The following is a 21,398-nucleotide window of genomic DNA, read 5'->3' as shown; positions in this document are numbered from 1 at the left end:
GGGACTACAGGCATGTGCCACCATGCCCGGCTGATTTTTTGTATTTTTTTTAGTAGAGATGGGGTTTCACCATGTTAGCCAGGACGGTTTCGATCTCCTGACCTCATGATCCACCGGCCTCGGCCTCCCAAAGTGCTGGGATTACAGGCGTGAGCCATCGTGCCCAGTCCACCAATGCAGTTTTAAGTGAGTAATATATTCAGATAAAAAAAAATTCTTCATGCATTTGTGGTTATTGTTATTTTTACTTAGCTATTGCACTGCTTATAAAAAACGTAATTTGATTTCACATTGGTTTAGAAAAAGAGATTACAAAAAAAGAAAATAAAGACACCATTCTTTTGATTAGGTACTAGAGGCTCCAATTACTTGTGAGACTTTTTGGTTTTTAGAATTATAACTTACTCTGTAATGATTTCAGTTTGTCACAGAGTACAAAATATGTGAAAATGGCCAGTATTTCATTTTAAATTATAATTTCTATATAGCTGATAAATGTAAAATATTTTCCTATTCCAGAAAATATTAGAAATGCTGAAATATTTTATATTTTCTTTTCAGAGATATCCAACTCCTTAATAGATATCACAGAAGAGGCTACAACAAACACAACTATTTTACACTTGCTAAAACTGGCACTCACTCTGGGAAATTGCGATCACAGAGTACATTAATTCTTTATATAACCTGACAGCCCTGGAAAATAAAGACCAGTGCTCTTCGTGATGAAATTACTTTGCATCAGGACTTGATTTATAGATAGCACAAGAACAAAATTAGAAACGAAGGTGATTGATTATGCCTTGAAAAAAGAACTCTTTTTTCCATACAATAGTTATATTTAGACTGTAAGCATCTAGAGCTGTGCAGTCCAATATAGTATCTCTTGCTGTGTGTAGCTGTTAAAATTAAATTTAAGTCAGATTAAAAATTCAATCCCTTAGTTGTACTAAGCACATTTTAAGTGCTCAATTGTCCAATGTGGCTAAGGACTTAAGCACTGGACAGCACAGATTATAGAATATTTCTATTACTACAGAAAGTTCTGTTGGACAGTACTAATCTAGATCAGAAGGTCAGTAACCTTCAGCTATGCCTGCACCCAGGACAGTGAAATGATGACTAGAATATCCAATTTGTAGGCAGAGGACAAAAAAGGTATAAAATTAAATAGTACAGTAAAATGTATTCTTGAATCATTTAGGAATGAGTAGTATTTTATGATTCTAAATTTTGAAACTATTAGGCAGTGAATATTTTTAAGAGATTGGTAACTTGTTAACTCAAGAAGAAACAATCAAATCTCCCCTCATTTTAAGTTAGAAATCACACTGTTCCAGATCCTCTGAGAGAACAAAAATGCACAGTTTTATAGTTATAAGTAAATAGTATCTTAAAATAGAATTATTTCATAAAACATTATATGATCCCAATAAAACCTATGTGATATGCTATATAAATAAATGTACTGTATCTGAGACATAAAAATTATGAAGTGGTAATATACCAAAATAACTCTCCACTTGATAATCTTTAGTATATTGGGTAGGGTTGATAGGAGTTTGGAATACTCACCATGTTCTTCTCATTTATCACCATCATAATCCTTATACAGATAGTATGAAGAATATGATGCATGATGGAAATCATTAATCCTTCAAAAACCTCAAACAGAAAACTGAAGGGTATAGGGCAAATATCCTGATAGACAACTATGTAACTTCATCACTGTCTTACTTTATGCAATATTAGAAATGCATGCACACTATAAATAAGTACCTGTGATACAGAATCATGCAATGCAAGCCACTGTTTTCTAACATAGCCACATAGCCAATTACCCGTTCACTCTTAATCCGTCTCCAATGTCCCTCAGCCCACATTGCCTCATCCTTCCTTAAATATATGCTCAGAGCACTAATATACATTGGCTAACACAGTTCACAAATTTCCTCACATTTTTACTTTTGTGCAGACTTTCCCTTGACCTCCAAGTTCTCCACAGTGCTGGATACAGTCTTAATGAATAGCACTGATTTAACATTTTTTGTATTATTATATAATATATGTTTTATAAAGAAATAATATTTAATGAAGCCAAAGACTCTGAGAGTTTTAAAAACGTAGAGAAAAAAGTTAAATCACTAGTAAAAACCATTAAGCATTGAAATGGAAATAGAATCCTTCAATGTTCCCTATACAACATATAGTCTTGTTCCCAATCCCTTTCTTCCCTAAAAAATGAAAAGAATTCATTGCTATTTCTTATGAGTCAGTCCTTCTCCATTTTAATTTGTCTTTCCATTCTATTTGAACAGGAATGAACAAATTGGGACAATGTATGGAAGATCTTTTATTCTAATATATTTAATTTTATGATAATTTTCAGAATTTATTACATAATTATACATAAAACAAACTTATATAGTGATTTTGCATATAAGGGATTTTTTGGTGGGGGTGGGGACTGAGTCTCGCTCTATTACCCAGGCTGGAGTGCAGTGGTGCAATCTTGGCTCACTGCAACCTCCACCTCCCGGGTTCAAGTGATTCTCCTGCCTCAGCCTCCCAAGTAGCTGGGATTACAGGCACCCACCATCACGCCCAGTTAATTTTTGTATTTTTGGTAGAGATGGGGCTTCACCATGTTGGCCAGGCTGGTCTCAAACTCCTGACCTCAGGTGATCCACCCACCTCGGCCTCCCAAAGTGCTGGGATATTTTTTTACCTTTCCCGTATCCACTATATAATGTTGCTTAATTAGTTTTCATTTACATTTACTTATTCTTTTCCCATGTGTCAATATATTAACACGTCATGTCAAAATATGCTTTCTTACAGAGTAAGATACTACCTAATATTACTTTCAAACTAGCAATTAAGCCCACAGACTAAAACAAGCTAGAAAAAAATAGGACTTTTATTTCTGTGTTGTGTGCCACATTAATGAGAAAATGCAAAATCAATTTTGTTCCCATAGTCATTACCACGTATATGAAACAATAATTAGTTGATAGCTCATTTTACCATTCTCATAGAAGACATTTCATAGAGACATTATTTAAATATACTTTTGGTTTGATTTTCTAGTTTTAAAAATAATTGAAAAATTTTTTCATATGTAGAATGAACAGAAAGACTCCATAGAGATCATTTTTTTGCAACTGTCTTAATGAACAATATTGATGATTTCAGACAAACCATTCAGGGCTTCACATCCATTGCAGCAAGACCATTCATTTAAAGCTATTGCAAAATGTATATGATATGGAAATTGAGACAGTCATTAATTTCCAATACTAAAAAATGTTTTTATACCCTACTGAAAAAGTAAAGTCATAAAATGTTATTATATCCAAATATAAACTATCCTGGCAATAAGAAATTTAAATTTTTTAAAGAAGTCCTAGCATGAGCTATGGAGTTGGACTGTCTTGTTTTATAATAAATCCAAGATCCACCACTCACTAGCTGTGTGATTTTATGCAAGTTATTTAAATTCTCTGTATCTTTGTGTAAAACAGGGTTAACAATTGTGTCTACCTTATAGTGTTATTGTGTACACTAAATGAGTTAATATATGTAAAGTACTTAGAACAGTTCCTGGAACATTAATGTTACATGTGTTTGTAATTGTTGATATTGTTATTATAAACTAAAAAAAAATAAACAAAGGTATTTGTATATCCTGCACTCACAAAGACAAGTCTAATCCTGTGGGAAAAACTAACTGGATTTGAATTCTAGTATTAACTATGCCTTTACGTAGCTGTGACTTTGGACAAGTCATTTAGTCATTCTGTGCCTCATTTTACTCACTGAGGGTGAGTAGCGTTGGGATTTATCTCTAAGATCTTTTCTTGTTCTAGCCATCTGTGATTGAAAGAAGATTTAATCATAAATACATAATCATTTGCATAATGGATCTCAATTATGAGAAATGCTACAGCTTTAAAAGATCTTACATCACAATTCCACATGCGAAGTCAAAATGTCTTTTCATCAAATGCATATTTCATATAATCTTCAGATTTAAAATTATAAGGTTTAAAGACTGTGTGCTCTGTTTTAGGTAGTTAGTGATTTTATAATTGTTCCCAGCTTGGCAACAAATTTTTTTTCATGTAATTTAGATTAAAAGGCTTATTTTAAAAGAGGAATGATTATATTCGACTTTCAAGGTATGTTTGGTAATATTTTGGTAATAAAATTTTCTTTCAAAATTTTATAACCCTTCATAACATTTTTGAGAAAGACATATCCCAGTGACATTTATCTTTAGGCATTATTATGGTTGGTTTTCAAATGCTTAAACTGAACAATGAATGTTTTTGATAAAACAGGGAACATGTTAACTTATTAGATGATTTTAATTAATATTTAAATTTTTAAAGAACAAGTATAAATTAGGGAAAGTGGGGAGTTATTTTAATTGGATATGTGCAATATATCTTGAAACTCTGTAATCCAGCACTGTGTTGAAAATATTACAGCAAACACCTCACAAAATCAAGTGCATTTTGAAACAGTATTTGCAACTAAAATATGTGAACTATGGCATCATGATTTTGTCCTGAAAATAATAAAAATTTGACATCTCTAAATTTGATGACTTTAAAATAAAAAAGATAATTAAAACCTGTTACAGCTGACAACATTGCACCTTCATAATTTTTCACTAAGTACAGCTGCTAATTTTCAAGAGGAACTATTAAAGAGAGATTTCACGTAAGGACTGCTTCTCCTCTCTATTTTTATTCAGAAGAAAAGGTTTTTTTAAAACAAAGCATTTCCAAATATATTATCTATCCAACCAGTACTTTTTTGTGGTCTACTTCCACGTTTTTATGGTGTTGAAAAATAAGTATTCATTATTTTGATAAACATTATATATAACAACCAAACCAAAGCGATAGCAACAACAACAAAAACTGAAAGCAAAAAAACTATGTTTATTACCTTTCGAAATCTATAGAATCTAAACTCTGAGGCCTAACATTCAAGGTCCTCAATTAGCTGCTTCTAAGAAATAACTTTCTCTTTAATTTATAATCCATGACCTCTCCTCTTCAGCCGAGCCAACATCTACTCTCTAGCCATAATATTTTCCACATCTTCTCTGCTCATCAAAGGTCATCATCTGCTTCAGAGCATTTCAAAACTCATTTCCTCTAAGAAATTTTCAGATTAGCATCACATGGGGAAAATTTGAATAAGCATAAGAGTAAGGATAAGGTTAAATGTAAGTGCTTAAGGGATTTGTGGTTAAAATATGACAACTGAGGTGATGGCAGTCAGCAAGAAAAAGTCTTAGAGCAATCAGTTTTGGTTTTTTTTTAACTTTAAAATGGAAACAAATCTCATCAATATTCAATTAGCATATTCCATTACTCATCTATTTTTCTTCCACTCCTTAAAAAGTACACAGAATATTGTTTTGAACTGAATGGGCTGAATGTCTTGTTGAATAAGAAATTTTCACCTTGGCTTAATTTGGCTTTACTATCTGAATGTTAATTTTTTGTAACTCCCCTCCACTATCTCAAGTTCTCTTAAAACCAAACCTGGTACAAATATCAGGTCTATAAAATGTGGTGTATATATAAAGCCGCAATAAAGAATAAGATTATATTAAACTGTCAATGATTAAGCTACAGACTGTTTTAGTCATGGCAGTTTGTAAATTTAAGCTGTTTCTAAATATGGAAATAATGTAATGAGTTATATTCCAATTACCTGCAAGGGACTTGAATAATTTAGGAAGAACTGTGAGGCACAAGGGGAAACTGGTAGGAGCAGAGGATATGGAAAAGACTGCAGAGAAAACTTGGAAAGAATGAAGGTATTAAAGAGAGAAAAGGGATGATTGAGAGGTAAGGAATGATTTTGAGCATTGAGACGAACTAACAAAATAAGAAGTACTCATAGAGTCTGAGCAACAAGTTGTTATGAAAACTTAAACTGAGGAAAACTATGGTGACAACAAAGATGGAGAACTTAAAAACTGAGCAGAGACTTGGAAGAATTATAGACACACAAAGAGAACAGGGAGAAATCTGGGGAAACTAATGGAACTGAGAATGACTTCAATGAACGGAAAACTTGAAGGAATGAAAGGTAGAGGGAGGGGGTGGGAAGATTTACTGGATCTGGGAGGTCCCAGGCACCAAAAAGAGTGGATTTATGTACTTGGAGAGAATGATGGAAATGACAGAGGAGTAATGGAGGGAATAGAAGGGAACAAGAAAAAGAATCCTGCAAAAAGTTGTTTAAATCTTTTCTTCTCTAAAGCTTAAAATGTCTGAGAAATTTAACAGTGATTAGAACTTTTAAGAGATTTCTTCTTTGAGCAATGTCAAGGGGAACATATTTCAGTATCTTCTGCCACATGGACAAGAGAAACTGAGAATGAGTATTTATGACAAATAATTTAAATATATTATTTTTAAGTGTATTACATTATTGGAGTATTGTGACAAAGTTGTGGGGGTGCACTGGAGTACACACTAATCTCTAAGTGGACAAACATATGATTTTTGAATAAGTCAAAACCTCCCAAGCAAGAAACTGAACATTACTTCTAAATTCGGTTTAATTAAATAGAATCCTAAACATTTTTTATTCATCTAAATGGAGATTTGGGGGGATAGCCTATTAGTTTATTAAATCAAATCCTACTCCTACAAGTGCAATAAAGTCTATATATTTATTCATTACAATACTCTCTTGTTAGTTTGGTGTCTATTTGTAAAGTATGTTCTGTACACCACGCATTAGAAATGCAAAACTGAGGAAGAACAGTCTCTCTGCCTAGGGTGCTTGTAGTATTCAGAACAAGTATTTGTTCTGAAAATAGGCACTTCTGGAATTTTTCAGTACACTGATAACTCATGGTCCTAAAGACATCTTTGCACGATCCAGAGGGGCCTTTACAACTTCATTGTTTACCGTCAGTAAACTGTCAATTCTTTAGAAATTGTCAATCCACTGACGACATGTGTGGCCATCCAGGACAATCCAGTAAATTATGCTTACTATAATTTGTGGGATTTTACATCTCTCCCTACATGGTATCAGTATATTGGAATATAGACTTCCCCTTCCTCTCATCTAATCTCACTGTTAACATTTTAAACTCAAAACAAATCTTTTAAGAAAATGAAAGCTTCAAACATGAAAAACTGGAGTTCAGATAAAATTACTACTCCTGAAAAGACCCAGAGGAAAGGAGACGTATATGGTATTTAATATATATGAAACTCACCTTGAAATATCTGAATTAAAACCCACTGTCGTTCAGTCCTCATAGTGCTCTGCAATCAGCTGTCGAGTGGGGGATAAAAAGAGGGAGGGGAAGAAAAAGGTCTTTGCCTCCAGTACATTGTAATCAGTTTAAACTTAAATGAAATAGATGCACTGAAAAGATAGGGCTTCAATAACCCAAATGCTGCACTAGATAGGAGGTTCCATGGCAGGACCTCAGAGTGCTGTTAGCAGCAAATCATCCAGGATTCTGAAATGTAGGCATAAAATATTTTTTGAATTGAAACTGCAGTGAAGTCTCTGCTATCCTTATTTGTCTGCTAATGAAAGCTTAAATAAAAACACCCTCCCCACCAACTGCTATTATTCCTTGGATCATTACAACAGTTTTATAAACCTAACACATAAAATTGGGAATCTGCATAGGCTTATCAAACAGTAGACAGGATAGATTCAAAGTTCTATTTATATGGAATAGGTGTGATCCTAGCCCCATTGGCTAGTGGTATTTATTTCCTGACTCTGAGGAAAATGGTTATGCCTGCCTTGAATGGCAATCACACAATATACGTCACTAAAAATGCTTGATTACCTACATATCTATTTCAATTTTTTCAGTTACGAACCTGATCTTAGCTATAATGCGTCTTGTTATCAATTCATACTCTCTTAGGGGGGAATTTCTAATTCTTTAAGGAGGATAGCAAAACATTGTCTCACCCAAGCTTGTCAGCTTCTTCACAAGATTACAAAGTTGAGAGCAGCTGAGGCAAAACCTCTCTGGTATGTGATCTGTGGAATCCTTCTTATTCACAACAGGATTTTCCTATGAGGGGTCAAACACTTTGAGTTGGATTTCAAGAAACCACAAATCTAAATTAAACAAGTAGACAACACATGACAGAGGTCCATCATTATATGGCAGGATCCTCTAATTAGCTGTAATGGCTACAAATCAAGAAAAGGTTAAATATTTCTGAATAATTTTAGATTTTGGAAAAAGGGAAGCAAAGAACATAAAGATTGTGTTTTATGATCTCATGAATCTCTCTTGGATTAAAAAACAAAAAATCCCTGATACTTTGGGAGGTAGGGTATACTGGAAGGTATTTCTTAGCTTTAACAGGGAATAAGCTATTAAAATTTTTGAAAAGCCAGCCTAGTCTGCTGTATTCTTATTCTAATTAAGCCAGACTTGTTAAAGCATTTAATGCATATTTATATGGAAAATATGACATCTTCCTACCTACATAAATTATTCTGAGTTTTATATTATCAATGTTGCAAAAAATATGGATTAAATGAAATGTGATAATAATGATACTAATATAAATCTTCAACTTTGAGGGGTAATTGCTTGTATTATAAATGTCTATGAATCATACTTTTTATTATGGGAAGTGGTAATCCTATGCCTTATTATTTGTTATTATGATCTCCCTCGAATTCCATAGACATGTTTCTCTCATCCATTCCTCCAGCAAAATTTTCTAGAGCAGTACTATCCAATAGAACTTTCTGCAATGATAAAAATATTTTATTAAAATAATCTGCATGGTCCAATATGGTAGCCGATTGTGCCTATTAACCACTTGAAATGTGGCTAGTGCAACTGAGGAATTAAATTCTTAATTTAATTTAATTAATTAAAATTTAAATACTCACATGTAGCTAGTAGCTACCATATTCAACAGCACAGTTCAGAGATACTTCGCATTCTGAATTTAATTTGGAGTATGCATGAATTTACTTAAGGAAAATGTGTTTTGTTAAGATATTCCATCCTCTTCCATCCATTCATCCATCCAGCTGATCTGTACTTTTTAAGCACCCTCTGTGTATAAAGAACATGTTAAGTTTATGTAGTGGGGGAGATAATACAAGATTTGTAGAAGATAAATATTATACTAAATAGGCTAAGTGACAAAGGACAGAGCAAAGTGATATGATAGTACCAAAGAATGTGAATACTTTGAGGTAACGGAATTAAGAAGAGGTTCATGAAAGAAGTAGCTCTTTAAATGTTTTTGATAAATAGCTGGAAGATGTAGGAAGAAAGATTGGAAGAGAAAGAGATTACAAGATAAAAAAGTCTAAAGTTTAATCTGGAATGTAGGTATAAAGAAGAGGAAGTAGTCCAAAGCTTTTGAAGTGTGAATGACTGAAGAAGTTAGTGCCAAGAACAGATAAGGCAAAGACAGAAGAAGAATATGTTTTATAAGAAAATGTTGAGACTAAGTAACACAATTTACTTTAATCTGAGATTTTATAAGTTACTTAATTATAAAAGTTATTTGTGATAAACTTTAATTACAAATAAGCTGAAATCGTAGCCATTAAACAAACCTTATACGTTAGTTATAATTTTACTAAAGATAAATATGATCAACGTGGAAATAAGATATGCTTAAAGAGACTTCTAGTAATGGGTGAACATTAATCATCTATTTAACCTTCCACATTAGCTTCTATATTTAAAGACTAAAGATTAGAACAGCTACAGTAAGTGCAGATAAACACAAACATACATGAATTTTCTCTTACTTTCTGTATATAATTGTTTGGGCAGTGCCAGATAACCTAAATTTTATTATTTTTTTTCATGTCCCAGGGGAGTGCCTTAAATACTTCAGCCACTATTACATTTTTTATTAATCTAAAAGCAAAGACCAAAATACTTTGAGAAAGTAGATATCCTCATAATGTGATATGGATAGCTAATCAAATGCCATAAATATGGAACCTTAGTGATAGATTTATCAATGCCCAGATCCATCACACATTCCTCTTTTTTTTCTTTTTTTTTTTGAGATGGAGTCTAGCTCTGTCATGCAGGGTGGAGTGCAGTGGCACAATCTCGGCTCACTGCAACCTCCGTCTCCCGGGTTCAAGCGATTCTCCTGCCTCAGCCTCCTGAGTAGCTGGGATTACAGGCGCCCGTCACCATGCCCAGCTAATTTTTATATTTTCAGTTGAGACATGGTTTCACTGTATTGGCCAGGCTGGTCTCGAACTCCTGACCTCATGATTTGCCCGCCTCGGCCTCCCAAAGTGCTGGGATTACAAGAGTGAGCCACCGCACCCAGCCACAAATTCCTTTTGAATATACATTTATTAACAACTGTGAAATTTGAATAAAAGTTAATATTATCTACAGAGATCTTTGTTATTTTTGCTTTGCCTCTGTGGATTAATGTTTACTATTTTGACCAGAAAATCTTTCTTTGCAAACAAAGGAAGAATTGAATAATGTTTCCATAGTTTGAGTAAATAAAATTTTAAATAAATAATCAGGTATTTAATACAAATACATAATCAGAAGAGTGGGAGATAGGTTATATCTCTGCCTTTAATAAAGATCAGTCCAATAATGGGTTAAAGTTATTTTTCTAGCTGAACCTTCATCCCTGGATCGACAGAGCTAACAGATAAGGGTGTTATTTCTTTGAAAGCAATGATGAATTCCATAAATTTTACTAAATTAAGTGTTTTTTTCATTAATGTTTATCATAAAAAATTTTTTAATTGAAAAGTTGTAACCCTTTATATTTAATATTTTGTGAACCAGTCAGATGCACTTCATGACTTAGGGGCTACAGCTATGTTGGTATTTTTTTTCTCCTAGAATGATTTATGAAGAACAAGAGGTTGTGAACCTCTTGTGAACCTATGAATACGCAGTTTGCTAACACATAGATTCTAAAATTCTGAAATTTCTGATTCTAATAAAATACCTCTATGAATTTGGCCACCCAATAGAATGTTGGTGGGTGAATTAAAATACTACTTCACCAATATTTCTCTCTCTCTCTCTCTCCCACCCACACACACACACAGACACACACACACAAAACCATCCTCATTAGTTGATTCAAGCTTATTGATATTAATTTGTCAATTCCAGTTGCTGTCTTAGTTATTGATTCTTCCTGTTGACCTTTATTTATTTTTAATTTTTTTAGAGACACGGTTTTCTCTGTGTCACCCTGGTTGAAGTGCAGTGGCACAATCATAGCTCACTACAGCCTCCAACTCCTGGGCTTGACCAATCCTCCCACCTCAGCCTCCCAAATAGCTAGGAATACAAGCACACATGAACAGACCTAGCTAATTTTTTTTTTTTTTTTTTTGTAGAGATGAGGTCTTTCTATGTTGCCCAGGCTGGTCTCCAACTCCTATTCTCAAGCCATCCTCCCATTTTGGCCTCCCAAAACACTGGAATTACGGGCTTTCAGCCACTGTGTCCAACCCCTGTTCACCTTTATATCGATACGGTTTATGGAGATATTTCTGTTAAAAGATAAACTACTTGAATTTTGTTCAATTTAGAGTTTTATTTCACTGCCTTTCCCTGATCCTTAGAATGCATACGTCTATAAGACCACATCTTTGGCATTATTTATAGTAGAAAAACTTTACCTTTATTCAGATTTTGCAGAAACTATGAGTAAAATGTCTACTTTCTGCTGTTGTGTACATTTTGCTATGTGATGGCGTAGATACAGTCAGTAAGGGAAAACCACAAGGAATATCGACACTAGCCCCTGTCAATGGTAAGAAAGTTTCTGAAGTTTTTTTTGTTGTTTTTTCTGCACTGACTAAGTATGGTCAAGTACCACATTCCAGTTTGCCTGTTATCCCTCCGTCAGCGTAGGCCTAAGCTTAAACTCAAATTGTAACTTGCATATGCAAATTTAATTTGCGTAGAAAAATTGAGTTTTTCAGTGAGACTAAAATTCCCATAACCAGGGTGTCTTATTAATTGAAAAGTGATAGGAAAACTCCCACAAATGAAGTAACTGTAATTTACACTTCTTGTGAGTTATCATCTTGAGGAAAGTTTCTTTTGTAGTTTCAGATTTCTGTGGACTACAATTTTTAAACAGGTGTACTGTGAAGAATATGAGAAATCTCCACTTAGAGAATTTAAGATGTCTAAGAGAATTGTCACAACTGTGAAAGGTGAGAAGCATCAAATGCCCTTTGTCCCCTTTTTAAAGAAACAACATTTTCTAATGGATATCAAACTCTTGAAGTGGAGGTGTTTTAGCACACACAAGACATTCCTCCACTTTCTTTTTTTTATTCTAGCAAGTTTTATTTTTGGCATACTTCAAGACAGGAAAAAATGAGTATTTCTTGCCAATTTCCAAAAATTAGCAAATCCTTAAAATATTCATTATAAGTAGATCAAAACATTCAGCCACATGCTATTACAAAGGCAGTCAATTTAAATCAAGTTTGACTAGCAAACTTTCTTCTCCCACACCCACTTTTACAGTCCTGCTGATCTCCCTACTTTATAGTCCCTTATTCACATAAAATATACTAGATTATTTAAGAAAAAGTCCTAGGCACTTCACTTATCCAGTATCACCTTCATATTAACAAATATTATTTTCTTTTTATTTGAGGTGGGTAAGCATTCTATTTATTTTGCCCTATATCTTTTTTGTCCTAATCACTTATTTTAATTTGCGACAGGATCTCATTCTGCCACCTAGGATAGAGTGCAGTGGTGCCACCATGGCTCACTGAAGCCTCTAACTCCTCAGCTCAAGTCATACTCCCACCTCAGTTTCCCCTGTAGCTGGAATTATAGGTGCACGTGTCACTGTGAGGAGCTAATTTTTTTAAAAAAATGTTTTTTGTAGAGACAGGGTCTCACTATGTTCCCCAGGCTGGTCTGGAACTCCTGGGCTCGAGCAAGCCCCCTGCTTTGGCCTCCCAACGTGCGAGGATTACAGGTATGAGCCACCGTGCCCAGCCTAATCACTCATTTTAGTGTGAAACTACTCTAAATACATGAAACTGATAAACACTATTGTGAATATGTTTCTATTCTAACATTAGAACCTTGGAATATTAGAAATTCCTTTTTGAGATGTTACTACAAATACTGATTTTTACATGCATACACATACATGTATGTATGTATAATATATATGAGATATGCAATATATAGATGAAAAGGGTCTAGTGTCTAGTTTAAAGAACGCCAGAAGATTGGATGATGAAATTCCCTTTAGGGAGAAACTGAATTCTGGATCTGAAACTTGTATGTTTTTTGTATATTTCTGTATCTTGGGGGACTAAAATGTTTCAGAATGGCTACTACATTTAAATATGTTGAAATAAGCAATTTTTAAATAGATCACGTGAATAGAATTAGAAGTGGTTGTAGAAAGAAACTTAAATCTTATCATTATCCTTTATATTCACATAAAAAGTCCTTCTTAGAACAAAGTGTGGTATATTCGTTGTTCTTTAACATACCACAAAGGGAAAATGTAACTTCTAGGAGTCTTTTTGTAACTTCAGTTATCATAAATGGAAATGAGTATTTTTCCTGACCATTTTACTATGGGTTATATTTACTATAGGTTATATTTTACTATAGGTTATATTTACTATAGGTTATATTTATAATCTCTGATTATACCATGTTGAAAAATGAAAGAAGAACATTATTCTTGGATTTCTCTCTAAAACTGAGTAAAGTTCCTCTGGAAAATTATTCTTTCTAAGTAGGATGAAATAATATTTATTTGGCTGTCTTTTATCATGACATTTTATCATATGCCTATTATTATATGAACCATTTTTAAACTTTCATACTTAAATTATATAAATATCTAATGGTTCAAAACTAAAATGTTTGTAAATATACAATTTAACCATAAATAATTACACTTTGAACTATACCCTCTCTGACCTAATAAAGTGATCAGTTTAAAAATACAATACCACTTTTGTCATAAAAGCAAAGAAATCCACAACTTTTATACATGTTGATTGAACAGTCGTTTGAAAATGATAAAGTAACATTTACTTAAAGTAGCACGTATTTAAAAATAGAATTTCCTCAGAAATACCAGATTCCTCAGAAAAGCCGATAAATACATTACTAAAGACTGTATACACAAAAGTTAAAATTTTAATTTAATTAATTATATTTTAAACGGTCTTTATTTTTTTCTTACTTCCTCTCCGATTAATTAAAAATGGCCAGAACCACTTGAAATATAAAACTGCCATTCATATTTTGTGGCGTTATTGTAAATAAATCATATTCTCACTGACCAAAAAAAATTTCCATAAAAATGGTATATTTTAAGGATATAATATTCTTTTAATTAGCTCGATGATTTTTTAAAATGATTAATTTTGCTAAGAGCTTGAAAAGACTTATTTGGTAAAAAGAGAGAATGTATCATGTTAACATTGCTTAAGCTATTAAGAAACAATATTCTTTATTTGTAGACTACTGTTGCCAGCAAGGCCACCAATACAAGAAGCATAAAACTTCCACAACTTAGCCAACAGTGGGGATTATCTCTATCCATATGTGATTGAAAAAATGTGGGAAAATTCAGTTTTCTACTCAGGTTATTTGGATTCCTGCTGCCAAGATCATATACACACTAGCAAACACCTGCAAGTCCTAATCCTATTAAAAAATATATAAAGGAAATACAGATCCATGTTTCTGCAAATTACTATGCTGACAAATATAGTAATTCACTAAGCAGCTGGGGTCATCTTAATACAATTTCCAAAGAATGTAATCAGTTATTAGAATAATAGTAGCTACCATTTATTGAATTCTTATTACATGCCAAGAACTGTGCTAAGTGTATTTAATACAGCAGTCTTATGACATATGCACTGTTATTGTGACTTCCGTTTACATATGAGGAAATTGAGACTTTAAAAGTTTCAATAACTTGCCCAAGGTCACAGACCTATTAAGGTATACAGCTAAAATTTGAAAGAAGATTTATATGAGTCGAAAGCTTAAGCTCTTAGCTACTACACAGACTTTAAACAATACAAAATATGTTTATTTTTCACTTACACTAACATAAATAAAACTTAGTAAAGTTTTGGAATCAGAATCTAGATTGTAATTATTAAGGACATCACCCAATAAAGAGCTCTTCTGTTTGAAATCCGAGTTTAGAAAAAAAAAAATGAAAAAGAAAACTGATGGCAAATGGTTTTGTTAATTTACCTTTTTCTCAGGAATCAAATTTTGCAGAATTTCTGATAATGAGATAAACAATTATTCGGAGGCTTTATTCTGTATGTTTCTATAATCCATATTAAATTGCAGACACAATAAATCTACAGAAACAAAAAATGCTAACATTTGATCCAAATGCCTATCTTATTAGAAAAATGCCTATTCATTCAATAAGTAATTGAATAGGAAAATAGATTTACTTGATGCTACATTTCATTGAAATTGATGTTGCATATTTGGGTAATTTGTACTGAGGCATTAATAGAACTGTGTTTCGTTTTTCAGGAACTCATATTAACATTAAATCCGAAGTCTCAACTTTATAAACTGACTTTCATTTGATCTTAGCCAAAAGGCTGAGAAGTGATCAAATCTCACTTCCTCCAGAAGTATGCATTATTCATAAAGACTTCTCCAACACTAATTTTTACTTAAGACTAAGTAATTGTCCGGACAAATTTGAAGATATGAGGAGAAATTCAGAAGATAGCTCCACTGATAATTATGATTTTCTCTGTTTAAGTACATCTGAACTGTGACCTTTGTTTACTGGTTGAAATAGATAAAATTGCTGATATTTAACCAATTTTGACCTGAAAAATAGAAATTTCATGTAGTCCGACTTCATATATTCTATATAGATATTTAGTCAGACTTTCCACTAATATGCAATTCTCCATACAAATCACTACATCAATAAGAAAAGATTTATTCCAAATATCTGGGAAAAGCACAAAACTAAGTGTGCAGGAAAACTTATTTCATGCAGGTGGGCATTAATAAATATATGGAAATTATCAGAATGTGTGGGCCTTCTTAATAATGTAACTTTAATATGGGGTGAGGAGTAGGATGTTTAAATATGCAAAGATAAATTTCCTATTTGAGAGCTGTTAAAAGCACAGCAGACAAGACAAGGTGTGGTGGTGAGAAGCAGGAAACAGAGGATCCAAAAAGGTGTATTTTAGTCAACAGAATTAATTGATGTAAATTATGTGCAGCATACTGTACTAGCATAGGTAACTGTAACTGTGAAGAAAAAATGATAAAAGACACACAAATATGAGCTGAGAGAGAATCCTTTTCTAGTATCTACATAAAGAAAATTGCCCATATTTAATTTGAAAGATTTCCACTGAGGGGGAACACAGATTGCCAACAACAACTTAGATAGACATGTTACTCCATCTTTTCTAATGTGTGCATGCAGATGTATGTGTATGATTGTCAGCATTGCTCCTTGAACATATAGAATGCTATGAAGGACAGGAAGAGAATCTGCCCCACTTGCTGTAAGAGCAGTTTCCTGAATTATTTCAGTGAAGCATTTTCTCTCGAGACCAATTCTTCAAGAAAGTGCATTGATAATGCATCAGTGTGCTTTCAAATCAATCAGGATTTTATTGTTTCATTTAAATAAAGTTATTTAATATATGTTGGCCTTTCAGACTCTTGCCTCTCCTAAGCATCTTTCACATATATTGTCATCTAAGTGTGACTGGGAGTCATATGTAACACCTGGAGGACTGATAACAAATGCCATTTTTAATACATTCTGAGAGCTTGATATTTGGAGTCTATGATGAATTCATTTACACAATGAAGAATCTTTCTGCAAAACAAATCATTAGTAATTAATACTGCATTCATATCATGTATAATTTCAGCTTTAATGTGAAAATATTTCTAGTTTTAAAATATGTAATTTATCTATACGAATTCACTTTGTGTATAAAGTGTTTTAAAGTGTTTATATCACTCCAAAAATGTAACTTTCACTAATGAAAGAAAAGTTTACTTTATTCTGGAAAATTATGCTTGGCTATTTCCTTCCCCTTGAATATAATCAAAGGCAATCTACTACTTCAATGCAAATGTTTTTCAAACAGTTTCTGTTGAAGAAATCTCCATTATTCAGGCACAATATGCAGCCGATGTTACCTTTTGTCTGCATTATGACTCAAGACCCTCTTTTTTTTTGTTGACTAACAAAGGCAGAAAATGAATACTGCTGTTTAAAATCCTTTATGTTTTCTTTTAAATTCTTTTGAGTTGAATAAGTAACTGCCCTTCTTATTTAAATCATTTTACTTGAAGCCTAGATGGGATAATAAACTTTTTTTTTTTTGAGACAGGGTCTTGTTCTGTTGCCCAGGCTGGAGTGCAGTGTCATGATCATGGTTCACTGCAGCCTCCACCTCCCAGGCTCAAGTAATCCTCCCACCTCAGCCTCCAGAGTACCTTGGTCTACAGCCGCATGCCACCACACCCGGCTAATTTTTTATTTTTGGTAGAGACGAGGTTTCATCATGTTGCCCAGGCTGGTCTGGAAGTCCTAGGCTCAAGCTCTCTGCCCCATTCCACCTCCCAAAATGCTGGGATTACAGGCCCGGGGCGCCCAGCAATAAACCTGTTTTTAAAAAACAGCATTTCTATGTTTTAAGTAAAAATGAATAACTTTTGAATGTAAAATAAATATCCCTAATATTAAATGTAAGCCATCAAGTATCTTAACATGAATGATCAACTGAATATATTTATTATAAGGTTAGTTTGCCTTTGGTTTTGCCTTTTTTCCAAAGTCAATGATAGCAGTAGAAAGGGTCTAAATTTTCAAAAGAAAGCAATTGCTACCTCACATGCTAAATGGAAACAACCAAAACTAGGTACATGAACATTAAGTTACACATAGAAAATCATTTTAATTACAGCAAAATAATCTATTATGTATCATGTTTGTTCCAAATGCTAATAAAAAATATCCATAGTTTTCTGTGTTAATTTTGTCAGACAACATTTAGATATACGGTATATCAAAGCCTTATTCTCCTAGGCATATATCCTTTTACTGTGCATCTCCAAGACAACTGAGGGCTAAAGTCAGAGCATGGGGCAAGCAGTTGCCTTAAAGAGCCAAAGCACATATTCCTAATTGTACATTTTGTTTTTACTTTTAGACAAAGAGATGCTTAAAAACAGAATAATAAAGGAGATTTTCAAACTGATTATTTTTTGACATAGATGCCTATTTGTAGAAGAATAGAAGTGGAAAACAGAGTGAACTGCAGTAAAATATTTAATTTTTCAACAACTTACTTTATGAAGAAAGAGTAGTGAAAATTCAATGGAAGAAGGAAAAAAGGGAGTAGAAGGAAAAGAAAAAGTGGGGTGAAAATGGAAAGAGTGTGAAAAGTGTTATGTAAAAATATTTTCTTTTTGAGACAGAATCTCTCTCTGGCGCCCAGGCTGGAATGCAGTGGCGCGGTCTCGGCTCACTGCAACCTCCGCCTCCCGGGTTCAAGCGATTCTTGTGCCTCAGTCTCCCGAGTACATGGGATTATAGGCGTGTGCCACCTCGCCCGGATGATTTTTGTATTTTTAATAGAGACGGCGTTATGCCATGTTGGCCAGGCTGATTTCGAACTCCTGGCCTCAAGCAATCCACTCACCTCGGCCTCCCAAAGTACTGGGATCAATTACAGGCGGGAGCCACGGCACCCAGCCGCAAAAACCTTAATGAGGTATCAGTTCAATCTCCCTACTATGTGAACCTGGCAACTTTCTCGGACCCTTTTAACTCCCCTAACCTGGAATGTTGTAGGGTCTGCTAAAGGAGTCAAAGTGCTACTAGTGTCAAAGCAATAAAAGATATTTGGAATTGATTCTGTAAATGAAACCTTAAATGATCTAGTTTGTTATTCCTTGATTAGTATACATGAAAAATGCAAAATTTTTATTTAGGAACATATGTATAATGATTATATTGCCATTTGTCTAAGCAAGAATATATGGACATATGTATCCACATATGCCTCTCCATAAATACTAATGTCTAATATATGAATAATAGACATATATCTCTATAAGTGCACTTGCAAAATGTGTAGAAAATATACAACTCTGTTATGTGGCATCTCATCTGGTTTTATAAGTTATATGTAACACCTAATTTTAAAAACTTATTTATTTGCTTATGAACACATATCAGTGTTCAGTGTTTATGGTAATTTATGAATATAAATGTTTAACATCTAGAGCCTCACACCTTTCAGTTCTATTCTGAATAATACATTTTTATTCAAGTTTTATCACTCATTTGCACAGTCAGACAAGTTGTTAAAGAGTCATTATTTTTATTTCACAACCAGGAAACTCAGTAGTTTTGCAGAAATTCATAGTAAATCAAGTGAAAGGCCAGAAATCTACTTTCTTTTGTGAATCTTTAAACAACCTTATCAAGCTCATTTATGTCATGTATCACATTATACCAAAAAAATGTGTTTTACTGTTCATAGCAAACAGTCTCTTAGTAATCAACTCACACTCACTCTTGTGAGCCTAGTACAATTCCTCAATAGACGTGGTCTTTTACTTAACAGAATTATGTATGTTTGTGGTTTATTATTAATTGAAGGATAATAGAAATTTTAGCTATAGATACACTTTTTTTAATGTCAGTGAAAAAAAAAGATTTGTGTTTAGGAGGTCATAGATTTAGTTAAAACCTCTATTCAACTTTGTGGAATATCCTAAAATTTTAATTTCAATTATGCATGTATGAGTTTTTTCAAGAGATAATTCTGGAAAATAGAAAATATGGAGTAGGTAAAAAATAAGCTATTCAAAATCTCTGGTGAAGGGTAGGGTTTCATTAAGTATTAATTGATGATATATGATAAGGAAAACAGAATAAATGTGACCTAAGTCTTCATTTTTAAAAGTATGTTTTGAATATAAACATTTTATGATTTATTATATAATTTCAGAAATTATGTATATTATATATATTAAAGGAAGAAATAATCCATGTCTAAGTAAAATACATTCCAACAAGAAATGAGTTCTTACAACCTCACTGCTATCTAGTGGTAATATATCCTTACAGCAGGAAGACAACCTAAGTCCTACAAAAATAGGTTGTTTTCTGTGAAAAGTAGAATTTTCAAGTAACAAAGTGACACTGAATATTAGCAAGAGAAACATAATTTCTAAGCATTATTAAAAACAAATTTCTATTTGTCTAGATCTACTTTGAAGGCCATTGTGTATCATATATTTGTAAAAGTGTCTGTGTACTTACATTTTAGAAAAGTGATTCTACTGATTTTTTTTTTTTTTTTTTTTTTTTTTGAGATGGAGTCTTACTCTGTTGCCCAGGCTGGAGTGCAGTGGCACAATCTCGGCTCACTGCTACCTCTGCCTCCCTGGTTCAAGTGATCCTCCTGCCTCAGCCTCCTGAGTAGCTGGGATTACAGGCGCCTGCCATCATGCCTGGTTAATTTTTGTATTTTTAGTAGAGATGGGGTTTCACCATGTTGGCCTGGTTGGTCTCGAACTCCTGACCTCAGGTGATCCACCTGCCTTGGCCTCCCAAAGTGCTGGGATTACAGGCGTGAGCCACCACGCCCAGCCTGTAACACTGTGTTTTAACCCCCGAGGGGAACACCGTTCTTGGAGGTACCGCAATACCAGGTCGATGTGTGGAGTGGACAGAGCATGCTCCTATTCCATCTCCCTGCTCCAAAAATCCATTTAATATATTGTCCTCGGACAGAGGATATATCAGATATTAAACTGATAAGAACAGATAGTACACTCTATCTTAGCCAAAAGGCTGAGAAGTGATACCGATTCTTTTTTTTTTTTCAAGCTTTTAAAATATCAAGATAAGAAACAAAAAACATAAAACTTAGCTACTACAACGAAAGTCTAGTTGGGCAAATTTCTACCATGCTGTTTCCTTGTCTGTATTTATCAAGCAAATGCATCTGTGTTCATCTGTGTTTTTGTTTGTACTGCATTTGCATCATTATTGCATGATAATAGTTACGAAGAAAATAAATCCAAGAGAAGATATTTTAAATTTTGACTGACTTCTGATCAATATCTTTGACTCATAATATTCCATTCTGACTGAATACCCTAAGGATATGATTAAAGAATAAGGAATTGCTGCATTTTAGTTGTCTTAAGTAGAAATATAGAGTGAGATTTTTGGACAATAAGGCTAATGTCCACATAAAAATAAAACCAGCAGTTAATTTGGAAGAAAATCAGTTAAAATAACTGATTGATTCAACTAGATGTATTATGCAGATGGATTATAAAT

General features: G+C 33.3%; 1 protein-coding gene and 1 non-coding gene across 7 annotated transcripts in view; both read right to left on the bottom strand.

The window, feature by feature from the left end:
• The window catches only part of PCDH11X (protocadherin 11 X-linked), an 837,711-nt gene that overhangs the window by 797,991 nt on the left and 18,322 nt on the right, over positions 1–21,398 (bottom strand). For 4 of the 6 annotated variants that reach the window (XM_054544818.1, XM_054544819.2, XM_054544820.2 and 1 more), the window contains exons 2-4: positions 8,929–9,097; positions 7,984–8,089; positions 7,265–7,323 (exon numbers count right to left, since the gene is read on the bottom strand). The exons of 1 other annotated variant lie outside the window; for it this stretch is intronic. In XM_054544818.1, the coding sequence (XP_054400793.1) occupies positions 7,265–7,307 (43 nt within the window). In that variant the 5' untranslated portion in view covers positions 7,308–7,323; positions 7,984–8,089; positions 8,929–9,097. The remainder of the gene's footprint in view (positions 1–7,264; positions 7,324–7,983; positions 8,090–8,928; positions 9,098–21,398) is intronic. One more of the 6 variants, XM_009235031.3, reaches the window with a different exon arrangement.
• LOC112131215 (U2 spliceosomal RNA) lies at positions 20,725–20,915 on the bottom strand. The gene has a single exon (XR_002913344.1). It is a non-coding gene; the product is annotated as a U2 spliceosomal RNA (small nuclear RNA).

Source organism: Pongo abelii, chromosome X (genome assembly GCF_028885655.2).
Source record: "Pongo abelii isolate AG06213 chromosome X, NHGRI_mPonAbe1-v2.0_pri, whole genome shotgun sequence".
NCBI lineage: Eukaryota > Metazoa > Chordata > Mammalia > Primates > Hominidae > Pongo > Pongo abelii.
Note: the sequence above shows the minus strand (reverse complement) of the source record. Positions and strands in the feature narration are given on the sequence as shown.